This window comes from Macaca thibetana, chromosome 12 (genome assembly GCF_024542745.1).
Source record: "Macaca thibetana thibetana isolate TM-01 chromosome 12, ASM2454274v1, whole genome shotgun sequence".
NCBI classification, from domain to species: domain Eukaryota; kingdom Metazoa; phylum Chordata; class Mammalia; order Primates; family Cercopithecidae; genus Macaca; species Macaca thibetana.
In genome coordinates, this window is record NC_065589.1 from 66,858,357 (window position 1) to 66,880,873 (window position 22,517).

General features: G+C 38.0%; 1 protein-coding gene across 1 annotated transcript; it reads right to left on the minus strand.

Moving 5' to 3' along the window:
* Positions 1-452: 452 nt before the first annotated feature.
* LOC126932706 (60S ribosomal protein L21-like) lies at positions 453-972 on the minus strand. Its single transcript, XM_050751814.1, has one exon. The coding sequence runs from the start codon at positions 956-958 to the stop codon at positions 476-478; it is 483 nt and encodes a 160-aa protein (XP_050607771.1). The 5' UTR covers positions 959-972; the 3' UTR covers positions 453-475.
* Positions 973-22,517: the final 21,545 nt, after the last annotated feature.

Here is a 22,517-nt window from a genome sequence, read left to right on the forward strand (position 1 = left end):
GAGATAGGGGTTCACCATGTTGGTCAGGCTGGTCTTGAACTCCTGAACTCAGGTGATCCACCTGCCTCGGCCCCCCAAAGTGCTGGGATTACAGGCATGAGCCACTGCGCTCGGCCTAGTTATGTTTTTCTTTCTTTTTCCTTTTTCTATTTTTAGAGATGGAGTCTTGCTCTGTCTCCCAGGCTGGAGTGCAGTAGCACAGTCATAGCCCACTGCGGGCTTGAACTACTGAGCTCTAGTGATACTCTTACCTTGGCCTCCCAAGTGGCTGGACTACAGGTGCATGCCACCATGTCTAGCTCAAGATCTCTAACTATGATATAGAGATGATTACTTGATTTTTAAAAATCACTTAGCCAGTCCACTTTATAATGATGGGTTGAAGCAGGAACCCTGAGTTTCAATCTCTTTTTTTTTTTTTTTTTTTTTAGCCCAGAGGTCTTTTACTATTATTATTATTATTTTTTAACACCTATTATGCCATGAAGTTATAGGGAATAGGTTCCAGCAGCTCAGGCTCCTTCCCATTGGTTCTCACAAAGTGTGTTTCTCTGGGTGGAGCAGGCTGGCGCTTCAGTTGAACCCAGGTAACTTTCTCTTTGGCTTCTTTCTTTTTCTGATCATTTTCCTTCACCCGTTTCAGGAAGCTATCTCGGCTCTTAGAGTGCTTTATGTGCTCAATACGCACATTAATTCTCTTGGCAAGAATCTTGCCCTTAACTTTTTTGTTTACAACAATGCCAACAGCATGCTGGGTAACATTGTAGACTCTTCCAGTTTTGCCATGGTAACACTTGTGGGGCATTCCTTTTTGAACAGTACCCATTTCCTTGATGTCTACGATATCACCTTTCTTATAGATTCGCATATACGTGGCCAAAGGAACAACTCCATGTTTTCTAAAAGGCCTAAAGAACATATATCGGGTGCCTCTCCTTTTTCCCTTTGTGTTCATCATTTTGGTGAATTACTGGAAGAGTGGTTCCGGCTGAAAGGGAGTTTCAGTCTTGGCTCTGCCATTAACTGGCTGAGTGGCTTCTCTTTGAGAATGGGCTAGATATCCTCTAACTTCTCTTTCAGCTCTGAAACTGTACAAAAAGATGATGAATTTGATCAAGCATTAGGATGTTATAAAAATGTCTGAGTACAGAGTGATTTGTTACCTAGAAATATTCCCATGTGTCATTATTTACTGGGCCAGAGAAATAACTTCAGTTTAATGACAATTATTATAATGGGATTGAATAATAGGATCAGCAAACACACAGTTATTATGGGAGCTAAAGGAGTTCTGAAGAAATGTCTTAAGGAACATTGACACAGAAGGGCAAGAAGGTGAGAAATAGAGCAGTTTACAGGTTTCCCAGGTGCAAAAGAACAAAAAATATGGTTTCTGGCTGAATAAATGTCTTATTCTAAGAGTGGTGTATATCAACGAGATCTGTAAACAGAGTCTAAAGCCATAAACAAAATATGCAGCAATGAGGATAGTGCAGTGAGGGGAGTGGTGGTGATGGTGGTGAGGAGAGACAACTCCTAACATCGGCATTGTGTGCCTGTCATATACCAAGCACAGGGCCAATTGTTTTTCATAGTGAACTCATTTGCCTCTCACAGGGAGCCACACACTAGGTATTACTTTTTTCTTCTGTCTCATATATTTTTTTTTTTGAGACACAGTCTCGCTCAGTTGCCCAGGCTGGAGTGCAGTGGTGCAATCTCGACTCACTGCAGCCAAGCTTCTAGGTTCAAGCTCTTCTTCTGAATCAGCCTCCCGAGTAGCTGAGATTACAGGTGTACACCACCATGCTCAGCTAATTTTTTATATATTTAGTAGAGACGGCGTCTCACCATGTTGGCCAGCCTGGTCTCGATCTCCTGACCTCAAGTGACCCTCCTGCCTCGGCCTCCCAAAGTGTTGGGATTACAGGCGTGAGCCACCGTGGCTGGCCCTTCCCTCTCATTTTAAAGATGAGGAAACTGATGCTCAACATTCTACTCATGGTCCCACAGCTAAAGGCTGGGGAGACATCAACGCTCATGTTTTTTTCTACACAAGCAGGCTTCAATAAGCCAAGAAATCATATATATGGGAGAATAGTGTTTGAGAAGGATCCTTCTGAAACATTAATTATCTCAATCTTGACTTATTGTTGTCATACAATTTATTTCTACATATGTTTTGACCCTTAAAGTACTATTTTTTTCTTCAGATAGTCAGATAGTACTATTTTTCCCTCAGGCAGTTGATTATGTTTTAAAGTGATTAAAAGTAAATTAAGGCCAGGCACAGGGGTTCACACCTGTAATTCTAGCACTTTTGGAGGCCGAGGCAGGTGGATTGCTTGAGCCCAGGAGTTTGAGACCAGCCTGGGCAACATGGTGAAACCCTACCTCTACCAAAAAATACATATCTATATGAAAATTAGCTGCATGTGGTGGCACACGCCTGTAGTCCCAGCTACTTGAGGGGCTGAGGTGGGAGGATCTTCTGAGGCTGAGTGGCTGAAGCCTCAGGGAACTGTGATTGTGCCACTGCACTCCAGCCTGGACAACAGGGTGAGATGCTGTCTCAAAAAAACAAAAGAAAAAAAGTAAAATTTAAAAAATTAGCTTTATTTTTATAATTTCTGGAGCTCTTTATTTCTTCATGTACGCAGATCTCTATCTAATATCATACTCCTGCCCATAGAAATTCTTTAAACGTTTCTTTTAGTGCAGATCTGTTGGAAAATTCTCTCAGCCTTTTTTTTTTCCCCCAAAAGTCTGTTATTTCGTCTTTAGTTTTGCAAGAACTTTTGCAGGGTATAGAATTCTAGGATGACAGGTATTTTTTCTTTCAGTACTTTAAGATGTTGCTTCATTGTTTTGGCTTATGTAGTTTCCAATGAGAAGTATGTTGTAAGTAATATGTCGTCTTTGTTTTTCTGTCTGCATTGCTTTTTCCTCTGCCTTCAAAATTTTCTCTTTATCTTACCTTTTCAGTAGTTTGACTTTCATGTCATTGATATTTATTTGATTTATTTTCCTCTTTGGGGCACTTAGAGTTTTTTTGGATGTGTGGTTTGTTTTCTTGTTTTCTTTCATGATGATGATGATGATTTTTTAAATGGAGTCTCACTCTGTCACCCAGGCTGGAGTGCAATGGCACAATCTTGGCTCACTGCAACCTCTGCCTTCTGGATTCAAATAATGCTCATGCCTCAGCCTCTTGAGCAGCGGGGATTACAGATGCGTGCCACCACACCTGGCTAATTTTTGTATTTTTTAGTAGAGACAGGGTTTCACCATGTCGGCCAGGCTGGTCTCAAGCTCCTGAGACCAGGAGCTCCTGGTCCAAGCTGCTGGGTAAAACCCTGTCTCTATTAAAAATAAAAAAAAATTAGCCGGGCATGGTGGTGCATGCCTGTAGTCCCAGCTACTCAGGGAGGCCAAGGCAGGAGAATTGCTTGAACCCAGGAGGTGGAGGCTGCAGTGAGCCAAGATCGCTCCACTGCACTCCAGCCTAGGTGACAGAGCCAGACTCTGTCTCAAAAAAATAAAATATTATACATAGTTATTTTAAAGTACCAGCCTAATAATTCTAACACCTGAGTCATCTCTGAATTTAGATTTTAATTAATTATTGCTTTATCACTTGACAATATGTCTTTTTTCTTGCTTTCTTTGTTGTTTAATGTATTGGTCTGTTTTCATGCTGCTGCTAAACACATACCCGAGACTAGGCAATTTACCAAAGAAAGGGGTTTAATGGACTTATGGTTTCAGGTAGCTGGGGAGACCTCACAATCATGGCAGAAGGTGAAAGGCACACCTCACATGGCAGCAGACAAGAGAAGAGAGCTTGTGCAGTGAAACTCTTTTTTAAAACCATCAGATCTTGTGAGACTTAGTCACTATCACAAGAACAGCCTGGGAAAGACCCACCCCCATGATTCAATTATCTCCTACCGGGTCCCTCCCACAACACACGGGAATTATGGGAGCTACAAGATGAGATTTGGGTGGGGACACAGAGCCAAACCATATCATTTAATTTTTTCTTTAATGGCAGATATGTGTAGAACAGCAGAGACTGAGGCAAAGAGTATGTAAGTCCAGCGATGAGCACACCTCTTCTTTTTGTCAGCATGTTAGTGTGGTAGAATTAGTCAATTAAGTCAGCCATTGAGCTGGTTTTGCCATGTTGCTGCTATCTCTGTCTTCAGTGCACAACAGATTCAAATGCCTCTGGCAGGGGATGGCTATTTCCTTGTGTTTGATGTTAGGCCTGGGGTGCTGGAGAGATGCTCCATGTTTGTGGTTCACTTTCAGTTGTCAACTGTTCCTGAATATCTGTACCACGGAGGGGAGGGCTCCCTCTATGGTCTTGTCCCTCCCCTGCTAGTAGACAGCCATTTACACCAATTTAGTGCTAGGTTCATTGTAGGACCAGGGAGATCTTGGTTTTCGTGATCCATCTGCAGTCTTCAGCAGGGCCTGTGTGCCTGGGCCTGAGGGATGGAGCCTCTTCAGTATTCCTCCTGATGGATGCCCCTCTCAAAGAAGTCAGACATCTGTGCTGAGTCTTGGGCAGGGGAGAGTTTCTAGCTTCTCCCTATTTGGAGCAGACCCTTGCTTTGTATTATTGCAGTATCCCAGGCCCAGGAGGTTTTTATACCTCTCCCAGGGCCAAGGGGCTTTTGTTTCTATTCTTTCCCCGGAAGTAGTTGATTTTTCTTTTCTTTTCTTCTTTGAGACAGGGTGTCACTCTGTCCACCAGGCTGGAGTGCAGTGGCATGCTCACAGCTCAATGAAGCCTTTACCTCCCCGGGCTCAGGTGATACTCCCACCTCAGCCTCCTGAGTAGCTGGGGCTACAGGCATGTACCTCCATGCCCGGCTAATTTTTGTATTTTTTATAGAGACACGGTTTTGCCATATTGCCCAGGCTGGTCTTGAAACCCTGGGATCAAGCAGTCTGCAACCTTGGCCTCCCAAAGTACTGGGATTACAGGCATGAGCTATGACACCTGGCCAGAAGCAGTGGATCTTTGCCTGGATTCTTGGTATGACAAGCTCTGCTACTACTCTCCTCCCCTTAAGCTGCTTACAGCTTTTATGTTGTTAAGAGAGAAGGTTCTGGGGAGGTGGACTCTGTTTCATACCACTCCGCCCTGCAGCTGGTCTTACCTGTATGACTGAGTCTCCAAAGGGGGCTCTGCCCTATCTCCAACTATTCCTCCCAATCTATTTTGTGGTCACTGGGTGCATAAGAGCTTGGGAATAAATGCAAAGTTCCTTGTAGAGGCCCAGGGTTCCCATTTATTCTAAATTGATACACTAGCCCACATCTAGTCTTTAGGCATTTGTTAAAAATATTGCTCCTTTTTTTCTAACCTACCTTAAATGGTAGTCACCTCTTCCTTCTGTGCTGTGACAAAGGTAAAAATTTAAGTGTTCCTTTTTTTCCTCGAAGAAGTTTGTCAGTCTTCGGAATTTAGTTCATACAGTTGCCTTTATCCTCAGGGTCTCTAATGGGTTAAAGAAAAATTATGATTTTGTAAATTATCCATTTTTTTTCTTGTTGTTAGGATGGGAGCGATGTTATCTTGAAACTTTCTAGATCCTAAATAGAAGTGGAGCTCCAGATGATATTTTAAAAACTTTTTTATTATAGAAATTTTCAAACTTTCAAAAAAGTAGAGAGAAAAGTAAGTACTCACCATGCAGCTTCTGCAAGAATTTATTATTGACATTCTTTCATACCAATACATACAGATCCACTTCATTCTTTTTAGCAGAGGTATAGTATTGTACAGTCTCAACATACTTCAGCTTATATAACCATTCTCATACTAATGGCTATTTAGGTTGTCTTCAACCAATAATAATATTGTACCAAACATTTTTTGTACATATTTCCTTGTGCTTTAGTGTGAGTTTTTATTCTGGATGGGTTACTAGAAGTGGACTTAATGGGTTATATATATTTTACATTTTGATAGATAATATCAAATTGTCCTTCCAAAAGTCTTTACCAAGTATATTCCCACTAACATTGTATGAATGGCACCAAAAGTCTTAATGTAACCTAAAAAGCTGAAGCTGCCAACTCTAAAGAAAAACGATAAAGTAGTTAGGTTTCCAGTTTGATTCACTGAAAGATATTCTCATTACAAAAGTCTATTTGCCATTTCAAAAAAGCATTTCGTAGAAGGAAGTAAACATTGGTTTTTGGTCCTTTCAGTCCCATATTTATAGCTGAAGCTATTTGCTCTCAAGTGCAATTCATCAATATTTAGGGCTTAACCACGTGAACAACATTTCTGGTTTCTATTAGCTGTATATTCTTGTACATCAGTGACTTTAGTAATGGCTCTGATGACTGGTGTCATAAGCAATGAGTGCCTTAGGCATTAAATAAAAAGTTGCTGAATGACAATCTATAGCTTCCAAGTTAAAAGAAAAAAAACAGAAAAACATCAAACACATTTGCTTAAGTCCTCATTCTTCTGATTATTGTAAATTCTAGCATCTCATAAGTATTTTTTCATTCAATATATACTTATATTTAGTTCCTACAACATACTCGTGTATGCTGCTATTTACTACAGATTTTAAAAAGTACACATGGATCCTTTTCCATAACACTTAACTACATGCAAGTTGAGCATTCCTAATTTGAAAATCTGAAATCCAAAATGCTCCAAAACCTGAAACTTTGTGAGCACCAACATGACACCACAAGAGGAAAATTCTACATCTGACCTTATCTGAGGGGTTGCAGTCAAAACACAGGCACACAACACACAATTTATTCCAGGTCCTCAAGGGAAAAATAAAATTACCTTTAGGCTATGTGTACAGGGTTCATATGAAACATAAATACATTTTGTGTTTAGACTTGGGTCCCATCCCCAAGATATCTCTTTATGTATATGCAAATATGCCAAAACCCCCACAAAAATTGAAATCCAAAACACTTCTGGTCCCAAGTATTTTAGATGAGGGATACTGAATTTGTATATACATATCTATATATCTATGTATAGCTATCTGTTCACCTATCTATTTAGAGGAATCTGTTTATTCATCTAACAATTAAACCATTTATTTGTTCAGTAAACATTTGTCTCTAATGTTTACTCTGTTGTAGTAATGCTGTGGGAACTCAAGTTGAATAAAAAATGGTTCCTGTCCTCAATAAAGGAAAAATCTAGTGGAGAAATAGATAACGTTCACATCCTACTGGGGGTTTAGCGAAGGCTTTCTAGGAGATGTGGCATTATAGATGTTTGAAGGGTATGTCAATAGATGCCCTAGAAGGAAGTTCATTCCAGGCTGAGAAAATGTGCTGGGCAAAGGCGTGGGAAGTGCGGAAGTGCATTGGAGAACAGGTAGGGGGCATGTTGAGTCAGCATACAGCCGATGCTGAAACTGAAATTGGAAAAAAACTGGCTAGAGTCAGTAAGGAGAAGTGGGCATCTTATAGGGTAAAGGCTATTTGGGGAAGGGCTTGTAGAAAAGGAGGAAGTACTTAAATAGGATTTTGAAGGATGAGTAGGATTTGATAGACAGGTTGGAGGTAGAAAAAAAATACCAGAGGCAGAGAGACCAACACGGAGCACAGTATTCTTAGGGGATCAAAGGAGTGAATTCATATGGAGGATAAGTGAGTGGTATCCAACATTGTGTTATATTCTTTCCTGTCTGGGGTTTTCACATAACCCATAATGTTTCACATAGCATTTCCTCTGCCTAGAATCCCCTTTGCCAGTAACAGTTAAAATACTTTCGTTGCTATTAACAGAAAAGCAAGCTGGAAAGATCACGGATGGTTCAGGCTTCTGTTCCTAATGCCATCAGGATTCTGGTTCACTGTGGTGATCCTGATTCTGCCCTCTCCTCCCTGCTGGCTTTACTTTCAAGCTGGCCTTTCTTCGGATAGAGAGAGAGCTGCTGCTGGCTCCTGGGCTGCATGTCCTAGCTCACATTCAAGAAGGGGAGGCAACTTTTCCCCCATCTTCAGACAAAAGTCCTGAGTCTCAGTTTGATTATCCAAATTTGGGTCACACTCCCCTTCTTCCCCCCAAGAACCAACTACTGTGACTTGTGAAGACTGTCATGTGCTGATTGGTTCTGGCCAGTTCATCTTTGAACCAATCACCATGGCAAGGAGATTAAATTGGACCAGTCAGGGCCCAATGCTTGAATGAGGGCAGATCTATACCAGCTCAAACCTACCTATGTAAGGAAAGTCTGTGGTGAGGGATAGGGAGGGAAGCAATCCCAGTCTACTCTGTTGATCCACTTGCGTGCCTAGTCAACTCATTCTTTCTTTAGTTTTCACCTTAGAGATCAGATATGCAGAATGGATTTCCCTGATATCCCAAACTGAGTCAGAATCTTCCTGTTCTAGCTCTTGGCACGCTATAGTCTTCCTTCATAATACTTACTGCCTTTAAACTACGGTAGTTTCCCCTTATTCCAGGGAGATGTTTTTCAAGACCCTCAGTGGATGCCTGAACCAGGGGATAGTACTGAACCCTATATGTACTGTTTTTTCCTATACGTGCATACCTGTGATAAAGTTTAACTTGTAAATTAGGCACAGGAAGAGATTAACAATAATTAACAATAAAATAGAGCAATTATAACCATATACTGTAATAAAAGTTATATGAATCTTTTTTTTCTCTCTCTCTCAAAATATTTTATTATCCTGTACTCATCTATTTTCAGACCACGTCTTACCATGGGTAACAGAAACTGTGGAAAAGAAAGTGAAACCAGGGATCAAGAGGACTACTTATTTGTGTGATTATTTGTTAAAAGTCTGGCTCCTTCACTAGACTTTAAGCTACATGAAAGCAGGGACCATGACTTTTTCTCAGCACAGATCCCTAACTGGTACATAAAAGACACTCTATAAAAATGGGCTGGGTGCGGTGCTCATGCCTGTAATTCCAGTACTTTGGGAGGTCTAGGTGGGTGCATTGATTGAGCCCAGGAGTTCAAGACCAGCCTGGGCAAAATGGTGAAACTCAGTCTTTCCAAAAAAAAAAAAAAAAAATTAGCCAGGGGTGGTGGTGCATGCCTGTGGTCCCAGGTACTTGTGAGGGAGGGGTGGGAGGATCACCTGAGCCTAGGAAGGTTGAGACTGCAATGAGCCATGATTGCACCATTGTACTCCTCCCGGGCTGCTGCCCAGTGAGACTTTTTTCTTCAAAAAAGAAAAAATTTTTGTGTGTGAAATGAATGAAAAAATTAGTGTCAACTTCTCTTCAATGATGAAAAATCTTATTTGATCAGCTTCAAAACTGGCATGGTACCGGGGAGGAAGAATATAAAAGTGAATACTAAGCACAAAGCTATATTGCAATGTGACCAAAAACTAAATATTATGCACAACAGAAAGATACTCCAGGAATTACATAGATTAAAAAACTCAGTTATTGTAAGTGACACTGTCAAATGCCAGTTCTGCATTCAAAAATCTTGTCATTTGTAATAATATTCATTCCCACTCTCTTTTGTTATCAAGGTTATGTTTCTTAGCAGTGCAAATCTTAAATGCACTTACATAGTCAGGACTGTTTTACTTTTCTTATAATAAACTGCATCAGAAATGTACAATCTCGGAACCAAGGCTATAAAGAGGTTTTTATCTGGGCTAAAGAAATGATTATAAGCCAGTGGAACTGCTGTCATTCAAAATACGCATTTTGACTCCTGCTGTTTTAAATTTTATTTTCATATTAATTTTTGGTAGCTTTCAAATAGAGTCTAGGAAAAATCAAGTTTCAACATTCTGAAATATTTATATCATCAAATGTAGATTTACTCCCTCCCACCAAATCTTAGCATTCTGGTCAAAGATGTTTGGTAATTCCACTTATAGAGCATCAATTAAATTTCATCAAATTATTTGAATATCTGTACTGTAATTACTTTGTATTCTTTCAGTGGAAAAAAGTCTCATTTTTTGATTGGTTGTGAATAAACAATGAAGTGTTTTTGTGACCACTAATTACTGATTTTGTCACTTTTTCATAAAAGCATATTTTTGTGCTATTGTGCAGAAACAACCATATTATCATATGTTTAGATTTCAATTGAAATATGTGAAGAAGGCCAGGCACAGTGGCTCACACCCATAATCCCAGCACTTTGGTAGGCCACCTGGATCACCTGAGGTCAGGAGTTCAGGACCAGCCTGGCCAACATGGTGAAACTCCATCTGTACTAAAAATACAAAATTAGCCAGGTGTGCTAGCACATGCCTGTAATTCCAGCAACTTGGAGGACCGAGGCAGGCGAATCGCTTGAACCTGGGAGGTGTTGGTTACAGTGAGCCAAGATCGCACCACTACACTCCATCCTGGGCAATATAGTGAGACCCTGTCTTAAAAAAAAAAAAAAAAGTGAAGAAATTTATATTTAGTTTGACATCATCTTATAGTCTTTTATGTGTTCTTATATTATTTTGTGTTTACAGAGACTGAAATTTTCAATTCAGTAGTAGTGATGTATAAAGATCGGAGTGATATGATATTTGTTCCATAGGGAATCCATTATCAGCTTTGGCATGGTAAATGTGGGCTAATCTGTTTAATATAGCTTCTCTGTTAGTCAGTCTTTGGGTATAGCCACTCATTAGAGAAAATAATCAATCCACAGGGACCCTTTCTCCTCCTGATCCTCACCCATTTTTTTGTCCTTAGTATTGATTGAAAATTATATAAATCCAGTCTGTCACTGATGGACATTTGGGTTGATTCCAAGTCTTTGCTATTGTGAATAGTGCCGCAATAAACATTCGTGTGCATGTGTCTTTATAGCAGCATGATTTATCATCCTTTGGCTATATACCCAGTAATGGGATGGCTGGGTCATATGGTACATCTAGTTTTAGATCCTTGAGGAATCGCCATACTGTTTTCCATAATGGTTGAACTAGTTTACAATCCCACCAACAGTGTAAAAGTGTTCCTATTTCTCCACATCCTCTCCAGCACCTGTTGTTTCCTGACTTTTTAATGATCGCCATTCTAACTGGTGTGAGATGGTATCTCATTGTGGTTTTGATTTGCATTTCTCTGATGGCCAGTGATGATGAGCATTTTTTCATGTGTCTGTTGGTGGCACATATACACCATGGAATACTATGCAGCCATAAAAAAGGATGAGTTTGTGTCCTTTGTAGGGACATGGATGCAGCTGGAAACCATCATTCTTAGCAAACTATCACAAGAACAGAAAACCAAACACCGCATATTCTCACTCATAGGTGGGAACTGAACAATGAGATCACTTGGACTCGGGAAGGGGAACATCACACACCGGGGCCTATCATGGGGAGGGGGGAGGGGGGAGGGGGGAGGGATTGCATTGGGAGTTATACCTGATGTAAATGACGAGTTGATGGGTGCTGACGAGTTGATGGGTGCAGCACAGCAACATGGCACAAGTATACATATGTAACAAACCTGCACGTTATGCACATGTACCCTAGAACTTAAAGTATAATAATAATAAAAAAAATTAAAAAAAAGAAAATTATATAAATCCTATTATATGAAGACATAAAGACAATATATACAATTAAAGAAATAAAAGTCTTGGGCCCTACTTGACAACAAGACATTTTTTTTTTCAGATTAAGCAAGACACAGGTAAAGCAGTGAGATGAATTTTTGGGTGACTTAAGGATTTGTTGGCCTTTCTTTTGGTGAGTCACATTTACATCTCAGTCTTTTTTTTTTTCAAATTTGAATTTTATTTTATTTTATTTTATTATTTATTATTTATTATTATTATTATTATACTTTAAGTTCTAGGGTATATGTGCATAACGTGCAGGTTTGTTACATATGTATACTTGTGCCATGTTGGTGTGCTGCACCCATCAACTTGTCAGCACCCATCAACTCGTCATTTACATCAGGTTTAACTCCCAATGCAATACCTCCCCCCACCATGATAGGCCCCTTATTTTGCTTTGCTCATGGAAGATATGTTTGCAAAAATATGTTTCTCATTGCAGATATGTTTGAAACCATTACCCCCTTCACAAAACCAAAGCAAAAAACTGGCTGTTTCTGAAAACTGAAGTTCCTGACTGTTTCTCAAACCTAAGGTGAATTTTTAATAACCCATTAAGAGAACCAACTTACCCTAGTGAGATAAACTGACATTAGGACATCTGTGTTCCAGTCCTACCTTAATAGTAACTTTGGATGCCTGTCCAACATTTCTGTGCCTCAGTTTCTTCATCCATAAGATGCTTTCTAGTAGGTGTTCAATGCTTGTTGAATGAATGAATGAAATAATAATAAGCAACATTTACTAAGTGCTAATCACATACTGGGCACTTTGTATGTATTATCTCATTTAAGCCTTATGAAGCAGATGCTGTTATTAACTCTAATTGATAGAGGAGAAAGCTGAGCTTAAATTAACATTCCCAAAGTCACCAGCCAGCAGTGTGTGAATTTTGAACCCAGACTGCCTAAATCCAGTGCCAGTCTTCTTATGCATGCTATGTCTAAGTCCTCCCTCTGGCTCCAGGAAGAGAAAGTCAGCTAAAGGCAACTATCAGCACTCCAGCTATCTTTTGCCCGGTGAATTTGTGTCTGTGTTTTGTCATGTCACACCATGTGAAAAAGTAACTCAGCGGGGCTGGAATCTCTTTCTATGCACTGTCGGTAATTTTGGATGCAGGAAAACTACTTTACCTTTCGTGTTTTGAAGAGTACATAACTAACGTCCTTCTAAACCAAAGAGACAGAGTAATTGGCTTCAAAATATGTCCTGCCCTTTGACCTCTGTGGGGGTAAATGAGGGGCATTGAACTATTACTGTCATCTTACTCAGAAATCTAAATATAACATGCTTAAAGAGAAATAACACCTGGTGAAACAAATGGCCAATGGATGCTTCATACTCAAATGGCAGTGGTTGGAGGTTTGAAGGAGGAGGCCCCAGTATAGTTTATTGAAGCCACAGACGGTATCCTAATTAATATTTGGAAAGTGTATGCCTGGGCAGTGAGGCTGAGTTCATATAACTCTGAAACCTTCATTTCGTCTTGAAAACACTCAATGCCACATAGTGACCTAGCTGTGTGGAGTTTGAGATGAGATTCTACGTTCTTCCTTATGGTTTAGAAATACATTCCATATTTTGGAATCATATTGAAATGTGATTTATATAGTGAGCACATTTTAGGGCATAAACTGAATATTTCAGAAAGCTGAAGCTAACTGAGAGCGACTCTAGTTACATTGTGAGTGTCAAGGGTATGCAGAGACAGAGCTAACCTTGTGAATCTTGAACAAAATTGGAGATGCTACTGCACTTGTGAAAGGCCAAGGGGAGTGCCCAACCTATAAGGTCAGGCATGAACAGATAACATAACTGAACAAGTTTATACCTTCACCAATTTGTTTTTCAAATATCCTTTTTAAATGCAGTTGGGACAAGAGGAGGAGAACAGAGAAGCAACCCTGGAAGGTGGCTGGGATAGACAGAGGAAATGTGATTGCTGAGTGTTTTCTCACCCAAAACAACGTATCTAAAAGTGATTACTGCCTAATAAGCTCTCAAAAGTACTTGTCAGGGCCTGGCATAGTGGCTTATGCCTATAATCCCAGCACTTTGGGAGGCCAAAGTGGGAGAATTGCTTGAGCTCAGGAATTCGAGACCAGCCTAGGCAACATAAGGAGACCCCATCTCTACCAAAAAAAAAAAAAAAAAAAAAAAAATCAGTCAACTGTGATAGTGCATGCCTGTAGTCCCAGCTACTCAGGAGGCTGAGGTGGGAGGATCACCTGAGTCTGGGGAGGCTGAGGCTGCAGTGAGCCATGATCACACCACTGCACTCCAGCTTGGGCAACAGAGCAAGACCCTGTCTCAAAAAAAAAAAAAGAGAAGTACTTATCAAAACACATAAGAAATTGTTAACTCTTCTCCTACCCTTAAAAAAGCCATATTAAAACTGTGATGCATGCCAACAGGCAGTAAAATACCCTCTCTGTTAATTTTGGAAACTTACCATGTGTCATAATAACACAATAGAATGCTATTTTAATGTCTGTCTTAACATGTCCTGTGGTGTTTGAGTGTGAATGACACAGTATCTTTTTGGTTTAACTGTGCATTTTTTTTTTTTTTGCTTCCTTTGGTTTCTGTCAAAACAAAAATATTCTAATGTTGTTGCATAAAAATATAAATACATTAATAGTTAATAATAGAACAATTTAATATGCTTGAAATATTATTAAAACTCAAAGCAAAGCATCCTTAAAATATTTTTACAACTATCAATTAGAAGTTCTAAAAGCAGTTTTCTATGTAATAATTTATGTTCTAAATTACATTTAGGGAGAGAGGTTTTAACGTGGCTGTTCAAATCGTATACATCATTTATTTAAATAAGTAAATGTAAAAAATAGAGAGCAGTAGTTCTGAAGAAATTAGTAAAATTAGTATTGTTAACTCAGAAAACTGAGTACCATAAATGTTCATTATACATTTATCATATCTTAGCATAATTACTTGTATTTACTAGAGTATTTTTCCTTGTATGAAATATCTAAATAACTACCCTTTAATCATTTGAAATACATTTATATGCATTTAAGATACTATGTTCATAGAATCAAAATCAATTAAATGTCTAAATATTTGATTATATATAATTTGTTTATTAGAAAAATTGAAAAAATGATAAAATTATTTAGTCCACATTAAGCCAATATTAATACTAATTCACTCAACAATGAGGACAAACAGAAGTCTTCCTATAAAGCCATACAGGGAAAGATTGTCTTTCATTTTCCCATAGTCCGTTTTATACTTAAAGGAAACCCCTCTTTTTAAATAATTAAGGATAATAAAATATTATGATTACTTTAACATTCTGGGTAATGAAAAAATTGTCACACATAAGAAACTTTTAGAGCTGGATCAAAAATTTCAAGGAAATACAATGTAACAAGATGGCTTTAAGACTAAATCAGACAATTGGACTGCTTTGTGGTTCAGAGGGCACTTTCAGCTTGCAGGTTCTTAGGACTATCAATAGGAACATAAATTATCCTTGTCTATGACTACAAAACATTCTGTTATTTGGGTCTGGTAGACAGGAGCTTATGTATTTGCTTCAGTTCTCCTTTTGACTCCATGTATGTGGTACTTTCAGTGATATGATTTTCAGAACTTCTCTTGACGGTCTTTTGTAGTACAGTAGACACTCCCTGTGTTAGATATTTTCTTCAGAACTAAAAATCATGGTAACGTGATATTTGTTAATTTACTTATTTAATATGTTATTAACTAATACTATATACATTAAATCAGAAGTAAAAGTTTCTGTGTATCTATCCATGTATCTATCTGTCTGTCTTGGTATCAGGTAAATCAATGTGAGATTACATTTATAAGATACATGACTGAATAGTGCTTCAGTGTTAGAAACCAAGTTTACTTGGAAGATCAGTGAGGGGCATACATCCTTTTAAACTTTTCAATTTTTGAAACTATGTACCTGTATTACTGTTCCAAAAAAGAAAACAAAATAACTAACATCTTACTAAGCTAGAATGGGGGCAATAATATTCTGTTATTTTTACCTCATACTGTAAGATGCCTTATTTTAAAATGTATCTTGAAGAGTCAGAATTATAATATTACCCAATTCTCTCTCATTGCCTTTTTCTGGTAATGCTATTTGACTTTCAGCTACTATAACTTGACTATTTGTTATAAATATAACAAATCACCCATCTTATAAGAACATTATGATTAAGGTTAGGGAATCCTGAAACACATTCTTTAATGTTTTGGGAAAACACATAACATGTTAGAAAAATCCTTATTATGTGGGACTTAAGAAAATGTACTTAGGGGCCAGTTTCACAGTGGTCCTCTTAAAGAAGTTGACATTTCCCATATTGGAATGTGTAGAAAACAGGTGCATGGCTGCAGGGAAGTTTATTTTCCCATCCAACCTAATAAAACCACATATATCCACTTATGTTTTATTCATGAGAAAACACTGGAAATGTATATTATTGTTTATTTTAACTCAGGATAGTTTAAGACAAAATATAGAACCAATTATCCTGTGTTTCAGTGGAATTATAAAGGCAGAATGATATTAGCTACTTGATTTTTGTGCCAGAAGTTGAGATTTGTAAACTGGTGACATCTCAATTTTTTGAAGTGGCTGCCAGGCAGCCTTAGTAAATGGCAGCCACATAATTCTTATTTGGCTATGTCTTCAAATTTATTAGTGGTTTTTAATGAAAATGTTTTGTTGACTTCACTGATGAGATGATTTTGTAAGATAACTTCCCTCATCCTCCTTAGAGAATCTTGTATGGGTCTGAATGTTTAGCCGAGTATATCATAGCAATGGTTTATTTTTATTTAATGCTTACCATGTGCAAAACATTTTACATGAGTTATGTCATTCAATCCTTAAAAAATCCTTATAATGTAGGTATTAATATTATTTGTATTTTACTGGTAAGAAAACTGAGACTCAGAGAAGTGAAGAAACTTGCCCAAGGACCTGTTCATAAATGTCAGAAGTGGGATTGATTCAGGTCTGTCTGACTCGAAAATTTGACCTGTTTTTACCATGCCATTGTCAGACTGCGGATCTTACTTTTATAATTGATTAGTCAGACAATATTTTGTTAAAAATACAATAGGCCGTGCACGGTGGCTCACGCCTGTAATCCCAGCACTTTGGGAGGCCGAGATGGGCGGATCACGAGGTCAGGAGATCGAGACCACCCTGGCTAACACGGTGAAACCTCATCTCTACTAAAAATACAAAAATTAGCTGGGCGTGGTGGCGGGCGCCTGTAGTCCCAGCTACACGGGAGGCTGAGGCAGGAGAATGGCATGAACCCGAGAGGCGGAGCTTGCAGTGAGTGGAGATCACGCCACTGCACTTCAGCCTGGGCGACAGAGCCAGACTCTGTCTCAAAAAAACAAAACAAAACAAAACAATAATTTATTACAAATTAAGCACCTCTAAAGGCTTTAACATATCAGCCTTAATTCATAGCATTACCTAATAGATTACTTCTGGAGGTTAGTGTTGTTCCTGCTCATTATTAATTAAGTTTTATTATCTATAGTGTTTATTTTATTTATTTATTTATTTATTTTTTGAGATGGAGTCTTACTGTCACCTAGGCTGGAGTGCAGTGGCGTGATCTCGGCTCACTGCAGCCTCTGCCTCCCGGGTTCAAGCAATTCTCCTGCCTCAGCCTCCTGAGTAGCTAGGATTACAGGCATCTGCCACCACACCTGGCTAATTTTTATATTTTTAGTTGAGATGGGGTTTCACTATGTTGATCAGGCTGGTCTTGAACTCCTGACCTCAGGTGACCCACCTGCCTCAGCCTCCCAAAGTGCTAGGATTACAGGCGTGAGCCACTGCACCTGGCCTCTTTTTGTATTTTTATAGTTTTATTATCTATAGTTCTTTTTCTATTTTTATAGATTGGACTGTAATCTGTACCTAAACTATATATAGTGATATTCCAGATCTTTAAAAATGACTTACATGATAAAGTGTGTCTCATTTGTAGTTTCTTGCTGCATTTTGTGAGAGCCATTGTCTTTATATCTTTTTTTTTTGTTTGGAGACAGGGTCTCACTCTGTCACCCAGGCTGGAGTCAGTGGTGCAATCTTGGCTTACTGCAATCTCCACCTCCCAGGTTCAAGAGATTCTCCTGCCTCAGCCTCTGGATTAGCTGGGATTACAGGTGTGTGACACCACACCCGGGTAATTTTTGTATTTTTAGTGGAGACAGGGTTTGTGCTATGTTGCCCAGGCTCGCCTGGAACTCTTGACCTCGAGTGATCCACTCACCTGGCCTCCCGAAGTGCTGGGATTACAGTTGTGAGCCACTGGGCCAGGCCCCCAATTTCATCTTTATGTCTTTCTGTGGGGACGGGGGGAATGGAATGCCAGGAAATGCTTCTGTCTATAAGATACTTCTCATTTGAGAAGAATTAAAGTCTGAGTTTGTTTTCACAATAAAGTGATCAGCAATGTAGAGAAACTGCTTCTGCTGGAGGAAGTAAATGAAGACAGTAAAACACTAGCTAAGGTTTATGGCCATCATAATTTACTCTATTCTACATGCCCTGGACACTTCCATTTACATTTTCTGCTGCTTTATTTTCTACTTATTCATCTGTTGGTTTGTCACTGCTGTGTAGTTTCATGTATTCCTTTTTGTAATCTCAACTGTTTTATAATCCTTCCAGAGCAGGACGCCATCTTCAAGTTTTGTTTTGTTTAAATATGATCCTGAAGATTTCAGTATTATGAGGAAATCAGCACTCTATTAATGTTAACTGAAAGAATATTGAAATAATCATTCCTGTGCAAAGAGAAGAATTAACACAACTAATTAAAAAATAACATATTTTTAAGTCAAAGTAACAAGATAAAATACTTTTTAAATTCTAAAACCATGATGTGCTTTAAAATGTGTCCCTTCTCAAGAGAAAAAAAAAACAAAATAATTAAGCTATCAACAAACTCAGTTTTTCATGAATAAAATAATAAGAAATAAAAATATTTATTAAATTTTGTAAATATAAAGTCTCAGGCTGTGGCTAATAAGTATTTCATGAGAGTCAGATTCGTTTTTAGAGTGGAAATGAAGAGTACAGACATCTTATTGTCTTCATCCTGTGGCACAGAGCATCACAGTGGCTTCCTGAGTTGTTAGAGTGTTGGTTTGTGGGTGTGTTACTCAGGCTATTAGTCCTTCATTAGCAACCCAAGAACACTGATTTTACTATGCAGTTTGTCTGTACGTATTAGACTTATTTGTGATTATTTACAAACTATTTTTGAATCATTATTTGACTCTGAAAAATCCGGGCTAAACTTTTTTACTTGAGAGGAAACTAAGTCATTGAAAGAGTGAGTGAGGCCTGGTGCGGTGGCTCACGCCTGTAATTCCAGCACTTTGGGAGGCCGAGGCGGGTGGATCACTTGAACCCAGGAGTTAGAGACCAGCCTGACCAACATGACAAAACCCCGTCTCTACTAAAAGTACAAAAATTAGCCAAGCATGGTAGCTTGCCTCTGTAGTCCTAGCTACTTGGGAGACCAAGGTGAGAGGATTACTTGAGCCTGGGAGGTGGAGGTTGCAGTGAGCCGAGATTGTGCCACTACACTCCAGCCTGGACAACAGAACGAGACCCTGTCTAAAAGAAAAGAAAGAGTGGGTGACTTGCCTAAATCGTAGAACTGGGAGCAGAACTCCATCAGGTACAAGCTTATGTATCTCTTATTCTTTTATTATTTATATGCATTATGCTTGTAAAACATCTTCTAATGTTAATTTACAATGACTGAAAATTATCCAAGTAAGCCAAGTGTGGTGGTGCATGCCTGTAGTCCCAGCTACTCAAGAGGCTGAGGCCAGAGGATTGCTTAAGCTGAGGAGTTCAAGGTCAGCCTAGGCAATATAGTGAGATCCCCATCTCTAAAACATAATTAAAAAAAAAAATTTTCCAAGTAGGAAGAAATTTGGCATTAGTACTAGATAGAAACAATTCAGGATAGAATTTCCACATGGCAGACAGATTTAAAAAATATTAACAACTGAAGGGAATTATTGTAAACAATACATAATGGTTACTCAAAATTTCCTAAAGTACAGATATAGCCTACTCTGATTTTAACAGTGAAGCTTACAAAAGGAAGTAGTGATGAATTTCTCTATAGAAGAAAGAAGATTCTGAATATGTTGGTATTCATTTTTTTCACTGAAGAAAGAAGACGAAGTAACCTGGTTGCAGGAATTTTACTTGCTCATTGAAAATATGGACATAATTATGATAATAAGATCACCATAAACATCCTTGGTCTCCTTTTTTTCCTGGAAGAGAAAATGATTCCTTACCTTAGACAATCTCTCTAGAACTTCCAGTAGCTCTTTTTCTCTGCTTAAATGTCACTGTTTCCCTCCCTGATCTTGGTTTTGGGATGCAAGATAAATTCCAGATGAAGCTAGCAATAACACACTTCTCAAGACCACAGAAAAGATGCATGGGTTCTATTGGTGGGTGTTTGATTTATAATTTAGATGTAATTTTCTGTTTTGGAAGATGACTGAAGTATAGTCTTCTGAAAAGGGCCCAGAATATTCTTGGCTCTTAGAGTGGCCTCCCACCCCATAGCCCACCAAAGTACTTGCTGAGTTTCCTGAAGCTGGGATAGCAATTAGGACCATAAAAATGAAGTTCATTAATGAAAACTAATTGAAAATTAATTCACCATGACTCCAGGGAAGAACTTGCATTTAAAATGTGTTGTTAGTGAGCGAGTCTCTAATCATCAGAGCATGGCAAAATACTTCAGAATGACACACAGGTTAATGAGGTGGTGAAGCATCAGAAGAACAAAGTCTTGTACTATTAAAATAGCCACCAGGCTTAAAATTGCTATCCTGCCCCTCCCTTCTGGCTTCCCTTTCTGCCTCATTCTACCTTCCTGTTTTATTATCACTAGACAGAGCAGATGCCACTTTAGTATCCCTTCCCTCAGTAAATCCTTCCCAGAGAAGAAATTCTGCAATGATTCTCCAACTTTTTATTCCTAAATAGAAACGAACTTTGCAAATGCCAATTTATCTACTCTCCAAATCTTGAGGAATCTGCTTTTTTATCTTTTAAACTTTTTATTATGGAAAATTTTAAACATATGCAAAACAGAATGCTATAGTGAAACACTTTCACCTCACTTCAACAGTTACCTACCAGGAAAACCTATTTTAACTCATATTTTAGTAAGAACAAATATTTAGACTTGTAATATTTTCACAAGATAGATATTGTATCATGACCAGTTTGCTTTTCTTCTTTCTCATTCATCTAAAAAAATGTATTAAAGTTACTGTACATGCAAGATGGAATATAAGAGGGATAGGTCCTTTATTTTTTTAAAGTTTCACCTGTATCCCTTCTGAGAAACCATCTAGGATCCTTTTGAAGCCTCTTTATGTGCAGAGAGCTTCTAATAGTATGTTTACATGAATGGATTTAAAAACTTCTATCATTATAATTTTATTGTGTCTTTGGTCATTTCAAGCATAATTATTCTCTATAGAAATACCCATTTTCATTTTGCTTGTCATACAATTCCTAGTTATATCTGATATTACAAATATTGGTAAGGTGGTATGTGAAAGAATCTAATGAATCTCTACTTTTCCTCTTTATAGTATTATTTAATACTATAGTATTATTTAATTGTTTTGAAAATAAGGAATTAAGGGAACAATTTTGATGACAAATATTTTTTCTCCATTTGGTTTCTACCAGAATCAATTTATATTTCCTTTATCATCAGTTCTTTTAGCAAATCTCATCCTTCAATTCTTCCAAAATTCACTATTCAGGAATACCATCTTCAATCTCAACTGAAAGAAGATAGTGAATAGATTATCTTTATGATTATCTTTTAGAAAGTTTTTAAAAAGCTGTTAAACATTATCAGGCTGTTCTGGAAATCTTTTCTACCTTCTTTCAAGGTGTAGAATTTAGACATACTTTCATTGTAGAGCAAGCCTCTTTGAAAATCCCTTCTCTCTTCATGTACTCCAATGTGTATGTGAGTTTCTCTCTCCAGTTCTTGTAAGTCATTTCAGAACAATTCTGCTTTAACATTTTTTTTAAAAAATGTTCTCTTTTTAAGGAGTTTCTCACATATTACTCTGATTTTTTTTTCAGCTAAATTGTTGTATAAATATATACTTAGGGTATTTCTGTAATCTTATAATGTTTTGAGATGAGACATTTTAAAATGAAAAAAGAAAACCTCCAGAGTAAAAAGTTAAACAGCTGAAGGAAACACCTAGCACTCCCAGGTGAGTGAGAGATTCGTGTTCAGTTCTAAGTGTATATTTAGAAAATTAAGTCGCTAAAAAATGTTTTTGTGTAATTCAATTTTTAAAATAAGATTTGATGTAATACTAGCATCCATAACCTTACTAGTACTGGAGCCAATTTCAAAGGAGAAATAGAGACACGAAAAAGACACATGAATTACTTTAATTTTGAGTATGTCTATTACATTTACCTGACATATTTGGTCAGATTTTTCCTCCCTTGACTGAATTTCTTCTGCATGTACAGTTACTACTGATTTTAAGAAATATTACACAGTCTATTTTGTTTTCCTCCCTTGTCCTGCTCTGGGCTATACAAGTATACCATACTTAGTAAAAAGAACAATGTGATGAGTTAACAGGAATTGGGAAACAGGAAAGGAGGTAGACTGTTTAACTGAAGAAATCCATTATGAAAGAGAAGTTCAGAATTTAGTTCAAGCAGCAGCATATAAAGTTGTCTTCTCCTTTACAGATATACGAGCATACATGCAGCACGTGTGGCATCTGAGCATTACCGAATGAAATACATGGACACAACATTTCTTGAATCTCTGCATGAGTTTTTATTTTCTAGAAGTTACATTCATTTTCTGT